Raw genomic sequence first — 9,762 nt, 5'->3', positions numbered from 1 at the left:
TAGCAGGTGTTAGAAGAAGGCTTAATCTAAACATTCACTATCTCAACACTGATTATGACAAATGTCTAAACACCTCCAATTGGATTCAACACTATATCACCTTCATTTTATTTTGCTAATTTTTTTCTAAAAGTGCATTCCCTGGCTCCATAGGAATCGTGGAGCTTGTTGTCTCTGAGATGCCATGTGGCGGTAAGTTTCTATTGAGCAGATATATCTTGTGTGTAGGTGCAAGGGGCCTGCTTGCTTTTGTGAACCTTTGACAGAGCTGAGAGCATGACACAAAGATGAAGGAGGAAGTTTGAGCCATCGAAAGCTGTTAGCAAAATAGTTTTTGTATATGTGGGTGTAGAAAGTGGATTACATGTCCAGCAAGTTCAAGCTGAAACCAGCAATTACAGTTGTGTTTCTTTCTGTCTGCTTGTGAAATCAAAATTGGGCATTCACTCTCTTTCCATCCACTCCTGATAAGAATAAATTTGTTCTTGTGATTTCTTAACTTAATTCCAGTAACATTGAACTACTTGTTAACTTTGTCTCTTAGTCATTGCAGAGCAGGGAGCGAGCTAAAAGAGGAGAGGAGGAGGAGGAGGAGGAGAAGGAGGAGAAGGAGGAGGAGGGTGACAATCCTCTGTGGGTTTGTCATATGAATGACACTAATGTTTCACAAAGCCAAGTCATTCAATTCTAATATGAAAATATTGATTCATGCATACTTAAAAGGAACTTGGCGTTGGCGTCGTTCTTCAATACATCTACATAATGCTCTATAATCTAGGGTTTCAATGTGAAGTAGAGCTTTGATGTCTACAGATTTTGAGATTCTTGCTAATTAATGGTATTGTTTAATCTCATAGTACTTTGCCTTTCTGTGGCTTTGTCCAAGTTCAGTTTTTACAACTTGAGTGGCTCAGGGGATCAGTGGAGAGTGCTAACATATATATATCTTCCGTCCCTGTGATTTAAACTAACACTGCTGCTGCTCTGCTCAGCACAAAGGAGCCAGCAAACACATTGTGCAATTCCCAAGAAAGCCACCCACAGACATTTATACAGCGAGACTGGCGACCAGAGCTCAAACTATGTTTCAGAACTGGCTTGGAAGGCGGACAGTTTGTGCTGCTACGCCAAGGACAGGAAGTGCTTGCAGAGGGACAGGAAGTGCTCACCGCTGCAGTAGCCGAGGCTGGAACTGAGATAATGCCATTGTGTAAGCAAGCCAAGTGACCTCTCCCTGAGCGTAGAGTCCAGAGGCTGGCGTCGAGAGCCCTGGCCCCCACCCAGCTCCAGACTCCCCAGGCACGGGGTGGGGGACTTAGTGGAGGGACGAGTGAGGGATGGGGGGGGGGGGGCATGAGGCGTGTCCCTTCCCCCCGCCCTCGCCTCCCCTCCTCTGGGTTGACTCTGAACCTCACCTTGTAGAGGAAATGTGGCAGCGACTCCAGACTTTATGACTTCTTCCATCAAACGCCAGGGTTTTTTCACTCCCACACACACACACACACACACACACACACTCACACGCACAGAGAGAGAGAGAGTGAGAGTGACCCACACCCATGTCAAACCACACACACAACCAAATACACACTAGTGGTACTCAAATTGTATCACTACAAGAGTAAACATCTGCACTACAACTTACTTGTATTATAAAGTTTACACTTTACACTTTATACTCTTCCAAAATGTGGAAGAGTATAAAAAAGTAGCACAAAATACTTTAAAAATGTACTTCACTACAGTACTGGAGTAGATATACTCAGTTACTCTGCCCCTACACCAACATACACACACACACAAAGAGTCTTCACTCTTCTGGGAGTGCAGGGGGAAAACCCTATCAGGTCATCAGTAGTAAAATAGATGATGACAGTATTATAGTCCAGATCCTGTCCCAGTGCACGGACCCCCCACCCGCCAGCGACCCTCCCACCACCCGCCAACCCCCAGAGGGTCACCGCAGCCAGCTCTGGAGGCCCTGCTAGTCTCTTCGCAGGGCACCAAAAGGTCGCTTAAGCATCTCTCATATATCTGTCAGCTCCTTTTGACGTATCAGAGGAAAGGCTCCGGTCCGTCATGCCGTACGGGACATACTGCACTGCACTGCCCTGCACTGCACTGCATGATGGGAATGATCTGAGGACAGGCGGGGAGAAAAGACGGAGCTGACAGGTTAAGGTCTGCCAACACTGATAAGGACCCCCGCAGCCTCTGGGTGATGTTTGGATTTCTGGCCACAAACAGAGCTTCATTCTCTCCTACATAAACACACACAGAGTCACGATCTTTGGGAACTGAGGTGCAACAGGTCAATCTAACCTCTTCACCGTCCCAGAGGTGACCGGCTCCAAAAACAAGTGAGCACAAAAATCATCACGTATCATAAGATTTAGTAGAGTTTATCTTTGGCGGTGGAATGAAGTCATACATGCCCTTCATACTGACCCTCCTCTCTTTCCTAATGGAGATACTGTTGATATTAGGACAAATCTGTTATAACAGTTATATCTAATTTTTGGTGTTTTCTCATTTTCTCACTTGTGAAACAGGAAAATGAATTGCCCATGTTTTTTGGACAGTGTAAATATCATCTAAGTTCACTTCAGTTTGTCCTAATACACAATAAAATCAGCATTTCATGACACAATTATCTGTGGGAAAAACTAAGATATCAGACATTTTAGTTTGTATAGAATAAAAGGTAGGGGCTTGAATCAAAATGTACATTTATGTCTGGGGGTGGGGGTTGGGGGTGAGGGATGGCTCTTAGATAACTGTCATGGAAGAACACTATTTTAATACGATTGTGTGGCTTTATTATGAGAAAACACATCATCAAAGGTGTCAGAGGTATTTCGTCTGATTTACGTCCACAGCAGGAGAAACTCATTTGACAACTGACTGCGTGAAGGTCTGAGCCAGAGGCGCATCAGTATCACATCCACTTGACAGTCTGATCCTTCGCGTTTCAGCGCTTTGGAATGTTTATTAAGCGATATCGATGGCTGCTGATAGTGTATTACACTCCAATTTAATTCCCAATTAACGCCTATTGTCCAGCGCGTCTCATTAGGCCGCAGTCTCCATGGAGACGACGCATAAAGTTACCAATAAGAGGGCCGTCGACTCCACGCTAAAACCTGATATACAAGATGTTAACACCAACGCCAATACACAGACTGATGTCTATTGCTGTCTGGGCGACAGTCTAAAGCAGGATCAAAAGAGAATATATTTAAAAGTGGACCAAGCTGAGAGCCCGGATGTACAAATTAAGGTACTTGTAAGTTAAAAGATTTTCCTGCAAAAGTTGTTATTGGCTTTAAAATGTGCGTACAATTATGAACATTTGGATTTAAAATGTGTTCTCAGATGAAGTTGTACTTAGATAATTATCTCACTATTTCTTCTTTATATGCCGAATGATTCAATTTACAATCTGTGCGCATTTGGAGTTTGGTTCACGGAGGCTTCTTCTGCTCTAAACATGGAGTGAAGGCGGGGAGCTCAGACCTTTCTGACACCTTTGTAGTATTTGTCACTCCCACCACTCGGTGATTGGTCGCTTGTGCGTTTATAGCGCAGCAACCTCCCGTGTCAGCGCCGAGTAGTGAACACCGGTCAGTCCCTGAGGGTCGGGGAGTCGCTCAATGGATGTGACTGATTACTTTCTGAAAGACATTTAAACTTGTCCTGATAACTTTTAGACTGTAATATATCCGCCGTCAGTTCTCGGTAGAGGAGTCGTGCCGCCTGTCCGAGCTGTCCGGTGGCTCTCCAAACCTCCCAGCTGGACAGAGATGAGTAGTCCCGATGCGGGTTACGCCAGCGACGATCAGACCCAGGCAAGGTGTGTGATGTCAGTCATGATGCCTGGAATGGGACACTGCCAGTGGGCCGATCCCCTCAGTCCTCTCGGGGACGCCAAAGTGAAGAGCGAGCCGTGCGCGTCCAGCTCCGGCAGCAGCCAGAACCGAGGGAAGAGCGAGCCGCGGATCCGGCGGCCCATGAACGCGTTCATGGTCTGGGCCAAGGATGAGCGCAAGAGACTGGCGCAGCAGAACCCGGACCTACACAACGCGGAGCTCAGCAAAATGTTGGGTAAGCAACACTTTTGTTCACCTTGTTACATAAGTGCCTGTTGCATGATACCAACATGTTATTTAAATAGAATTACATTGAAAACTACAGCATTTATTTCGTTCAATTTGATCTATGTGAATTGTTTTATGTGCTATCATGTTATGTTAATGTGATGTAATGTTGATTGATGATTATTTCATCTTACTCAAACAGCAAATTGATATTAATTCCCTGGTTGATGCAGTGATGTAATCATATTGTATCACGTGGTGAAGTTCATAAAACTTTCCTTTGCTACTAAAAGTTCATGTATTTGGAGACCTTAGCTCAAATCATGCCGCTGTGGCCTAAAATGGCAACAAGCTATTTTTGAGTACATCACCCGGCTGCGTACAGTATCTGCTGGCATATCGCTGATGTGCACTCTCCTGTTGACCTGCAGGGAAATCGTGGAAAGCCCTTCCTGTAACAGAGAAGCAGCCGTTTGTGGAGGAAGCGGAGCGGCTGCGTGTTCAGCACATGCAGGATCACCCAAACTACAAGTACCGGCCCAGGAGGCGGAAGCAGGTGAAGAGGATTAAGAGGCTGGACTCTGGCTTTCTGGTCCACGGCGTGTCTGACCACCAGGCCCCGTCTATGGTTGGGGACGGCAGAGTGTGTGTGGAGAGTCTCGGACTTGGCTACCACGAGCACGGCTTCCAGTTGCCTCCCCAGCCTCTCGGCCACTATCGTGACGCCCAGGCGCTTGGGGGACCCTCTTATGAATCTTACAGCCTCCCCACTCCAGACACGTCCCCACTGGATGCTGTTGAGTCAGACTCCATGTTCTTCCCCCTGCACTCCCAGGAGGACTGCCACATGATGCCTGCGTATCCATACCACCCTCAGGCTGCAGAGTATGCACCTCAGGACCCCCACTCCAGTATCCTGCACCGACACCCTGCACCCTCAGCTCCAGAGCAGTCTCCTCAGTCTGCTAACCTCCCCCCATCCTACATGGGATGCCCCAATCCTCTGGCCATGTACTACACCCAGCACTGCAACCCGGGTCACCCCAAACGGCACCCAGGCCACGGGGCAGGACAGCTCTCCCCCCCGCCCGACCCCCACTCTCATTCTACAGACAGCGTGGATCAGATGCACCACTCTGACCTTTTAGCCGAGGTGGACCGCAGCGAGTTTGAGCAGTATTTGAGTTCCTCCTCGGCGCGAGCGGACGTGACAGGTTTGCCATACGGGCCACACGAGGCCGGCATGCAAGGACCCGAAAGCCTCATATCATCAGTGCTGTCGGATGCCAGCACAGCTGTGTATTACTGTAACTACAACAACTCCTAACCTCCTCCCTCCCAGCAGCCCTTGGCCGCATGACACATGAGCTGACCTCAAATCTTTGTAGCTAAATTAGTGGAGGAAAACTGTTTATGTTTTGTTTTTTAAATCCAATTACTACTGACACAGAAAGTCCATTAGATTTTTTTTAAAGCAGCTTTGGAGAAGACTGATGTACTGTATCTCTCTTAAAACTGTTATATGCTGATTTTGTTTTTTTTAAGCCATAGAATATTTTGAAATGAAGCTTTGCCCTTTCTCTCTTTTGCAGGGATATGAAATCATTTTGTGATAATAAGTATTGTACAGTCACTATTTTTAAGTTTATGTATGTATATACTGTAGGTGTTTTTATACTTTTGCACTTTTGAGAAATAAATTTTTGGAAAACATAAATCTTCTCTTGTATTTATTTTGAACTCTAGACAACACACCTGCACAATCGCTTAAGTGATTTAATTTATGGTTTATTTTTCAAAGTCATTGGTAACTATTCTGATTTATAACATACATTGCAATAATAAAATCTCAATATGGTGGGAAAGCAAAAGAATTCACCTTTTAGATAATTTTCAACCTGGGAAAGATTTATTATGACTCATTCTGCATTCATATCTGTTTTGATTTGGGGGTCTGGCAGCAGCAGCATCGCTCAACAGGGAGCCGAGCGGAGCCCGACGAGAAAAAGGGGCTTCAACCCGGCTTCCTGGCCCGGGATGCACTGAAAGCATGTCAGTGGCGCCTTGTTTCATGGCGGCAGGCGCAGCGTTTACTCTCCGGACATCCTGCCTGTAAATGATTTAGCCTCTTCTGATTAATGGTGGGGCCCATTAAAATTCTTTATTTTGCATATTTCCATTGCTGAATGTGAGGTATATTTAAATTCATCCTCTAAGAATGCATTAAAATAAGCAATAGCAATGACATCAGGTTTTATTTTGTGGCGAAAGGCAACTTAAAGACTAAAACAGATGGGTGATATATTCTTAAAACAGTCATAGTAGACACAACTAAATCCACATTTTTAGGTAAATACCTTTAAGTGAACAGACTAAATCTAGATGAATATTTCAATGTATTTCTGGCTGAGAAAGGGGGACCGAATTATAAATAGAGATTTGTCCCATTTTAAAAGGAAGAGGTTCTTCTCCGTGGGGTCAATCACCCTGACCTCCCGATCCATTTTTAGCGCTTCAGAGGAAACATGCTCCAGAGGTGTATATTCACGCGCTTTGTTCAATGCTGAGTGTTTTGAAATATGCTCATATGTAGCAGAGGCTGAGGTTGCGGCTCAAGGTAAATATTGCCGGACCTTCCCACGGTTCATGATAGTGATGTCAGCCCTTGATGTAGTCATGTAACAGTCGGAACAATAACAATTACTTAACATCTAAATATGCAGCATGTGGATATCAAAAGTCTGCACCACCAACATCATTTAGAAGTGTTTTCAGCCCAAACAAACATGTCTGACGGGTATAATGTGTCTTTACATGTTCTTGCTTCCTTCTCCCCCCTCCCCAAAGTGATTTTCCTTCCCTTTGGGCCGTGCAGGGGAATCCACTGTAATTGGTGTGAATGTGTTTAAATTCAGTCTGCAGCTGGGTGGCAGGTTTATCCTCTCTGTTGTTACAGCTAATGGCTGCATAACAACAGGCTCAGACTCTCCCCCAGGCATCAGCAGAGTGGGTGGGGGTCACCTGCACGGACTTAGTTGAGGCAGACCCCCGTGTTAGCTGTGGTATTATCTCCACCCGCTAATTGATCTGGACTAATTGATGAGGAAAAGCTCTCGATGTGAATCTGGGGATTTCAAATTTTCATTCTAAAGGCACAAGAAGGACAAATAATGCATCATATAAACAATATAAATGTGTACAGTGGTGCTGCCATTTTCCTTTTTTTTCATATATATATACATATATATTGTTAATCTCTCAATGCAACAGAAATCTTCAATTCCCACCCAGCCTCTTTGTAATTTAATTCAATTCAATTATAGGGATACACTTAATTCAACACATATTTCACTTCAAAACTTCAAACCTCTGAATTTACAAATAGGACTATGGAAACTTAATAATAAAGCAATACGTGGACCACAAAGAATAAGGCATCTCAATCTAGGAGTGTGTTTTAAGGAGGAAAAAGCTTTAAGGGGGATATATATTTATTTGTTTAATTATTTGAATTACGATTGATTTTACTCAGTGAATCACAATGTATTGAGAGATCTTAACTTCTTCTTGCAATTCTATATGATTATTTAGATGCAAGGAAAGTTTCTGCAGCCTTTTAGATTTTTTTAAATTACAGTTAAAAAGTAAGAGAATCATTATTTGTAAAAAAAAATTTAATTTTTTGATTAAGGTTAACATGGCTATTTTTGGCAAGACTTTTGACCGGCTTGTATGAATAATTATACATATGCAATACACTAGGTTATGTAAATGGTGCCATGCTTTGTATAGAAAAATGTGTGTGTGTGTGTGTGTGTGTGTGTGTGTGTGTGTGTGTGTGTGTGTGTGCGTGTGTGTGTGTGTGTGTGTCTGTGTGTGTGTGTGTGTGTGTGTGTGTGTGTGTGTGTGTGTGTGTGTCCCAGGGCCGCTCAGAGCCACTCACAGATTACAGCAGGCTACATTAACACAGCGGCACTGCCCTAATCTCATCTCAGGTAGCTCTGCCTTTCACAAACGCACTGACAAACAGCTGCAGTCATGTTTTTTGCAGCCTCCAACAAATAAACCAGCAGCTATACTGTACTACAACTCGTGGCTGTATTATAAACCCATCCCTTAAAATGACAAAAGACACAGACACAGATACACACACACACACACACACACACACACACACACACACACAAACACACACACACACACACACACACACAAGCTCCCAGGGCCCAAACTGATAAAGTCATTGATAGTAGATTGCAAATGCAGCATGTGAGACAGCTGCAGGAGAGGGTGTGTCCCTTGTCTAAAGCAGGGCTGGTTGCTCATAATCCCAGGCATATGCTGTCCCTCTCTGCCTGAACGCTTTTATGGTCTCTGCCTGTCAGACCGCCGTCCAGTTGTGTTCCCACTAAATATAGTTTCACAGATCTAGTCGCTGCGATTCAATAGTTTATTTTTCGTCTGATTCTAGCTCCAGATTCGTCCCTTATGAATATAAATATTCCTCTCCTGATGGCAGTGCATGTAGAAAAATCAAATGGATCGTCTGTTTCTGTGCCAGCAGTGCACTAGATGATTTTGTGAGGATTTTCAGCGCTCTGTTTGTAGTTTGTATGTATCATTTGCGTTAAAGTTGTTGATTTCTTTCTGATGGAAAAATTCAACCTCATTGCCCCTCAAGGAGGCTTTATCTATGTTTAAAATTAAAGAACTATTTCAAATTCTATTGTTTATTTTATCTCATGGTCTCATGCATAAATCATGGTAACATATGTAGAAATACAGTAAGTATAGTGTACATTAACATAAATTCAGCAGCGTATAGGGAGAATAAGGAGTTTTGAATTTGAATGCGTCACTGAAAGTGTGATATGACTTAATTGAAACGCAGAACTGACAGAAAACGTGTAGTACAAAATGTGTCATGTATATAATGACTTTCTTGGAAGTTAAAAGGAAATAATTACCAGATTGCTATCCGGTAAATTAAAAAATATTCACATACTGTGGGATAAACTGCTTCAGGAGAAGTGAGTATAATGAGACAGAAATGATTTTCTGTTGCAGGAAAACATTTGGTTCCCAGCCAGACACTGACTCAGTGAGCTGGGCTCTCCTGATCAGCTCAGCTCCCCCATTCTTTTGTCTGAATCCCCTCGTGGCATCCAGGACAATTTTTAGCTCGTGTCCAGGCGGGTAGTGAGTATAAGATGACTACATCAGCAGTCAGTTTCCTTTGCGTCGTGTTTTTCTACGCGAGGATGAAAGGTGACAGCAGCACACACCCTCTTTTTGCTCTCATAGTCATCTGTGAGTTTTGTTTGTGGATTCTCTAATGGGCCTTCTGGACCTGAAGAAGCATCCTGACGAACAGAACGTCATTGGTGACTAACTAGGAGTTGGCATTACTGAGGAAAAGGAGGGAAATGAGAGAAATAAGGACTGCAATTTGAATTACAACATGGTGATGCCGTGTAGATTCTATAACAGAATCATTCCATATTGGGAAAGATAAAAGAAACTCATGCATATGTGTATTATATTAAATAAATAACACCATGAGTTTAAATGATATTATCAAAAATGTTTAACCTTGACTTGAGAACAATAAATAATACCCAGAGGCTCAGATGTGCAGCTCACAAGATAAATATGGACTATTGTC

At 43.6% G+C, this 9,762-nt stretch overlaps 1 protein-coding gene across 1 annotated transcript; it reads left to right on the top strand.

The window, feature by feature from the left end:
* The first annotated feature begins 3,618 nt into the window (after window positions 1-3,618).
* sox17 (SRY-box transcription factor 17) lies at window positions 3,619-5,784 on the top strand. Its single transcript, XM_076157915.1, has 2 exons — window positions 3,619-4,104; window positions 4,529-5,784. The coding sequence occupies exons 1-2, from the start codon at window positions 3,804-3,806 to the stop codon at window positions 5,422-5,424; spliced, it is 1,197 nt and encodes a 398-aa protein (XP_076014030.1). The 5' UTR covers window positions 3,619-3,803; the 3' UTR covers window positions 5,425-5,784.
* The last annotated feature ends 3,978 nt before the right edge of the window (window positions 5,785-9,762 follow it).

This window comes from Genypterus blacodes, unplaced genomic scaffold, assembly GCF_046128005.1.
Source record: "Genypterus blacodes isolate CSIRO-AG114 ecotype Tasmania unplaced genomic scaffold, CSIRO-AGI_Gbla_v1 ptg000076l_1, whole genome shotgun sequence".
Taxonomy (NCBI): Eukaryota; Metazoa; Chordata; class Actinopteri; order Ophidiiformes; family Ophidiidae; genus Genypterus; species Genypterus blacodes.
Note: the sequence above shows the minus strand (reverse complement) of the source record. Positions and strands in the feature narration are given on the sequence as shown.

Coding starts and splice junctions, on each gene's coding strand:
- sox17 (XM_076157915.1), top strand. CDS start 3,804: ATGAGTAGTCCCGATGCGGGTTACGCCAGCGACGATCAGACCCAGGCA. Junction 4,105..4,528: donor GGAGCTCAGCAAAATGTTGG/GTAAGCAACACT, acceptor GTTGACCTGCAG/GGAAATCGTGGAAAGCCCTT.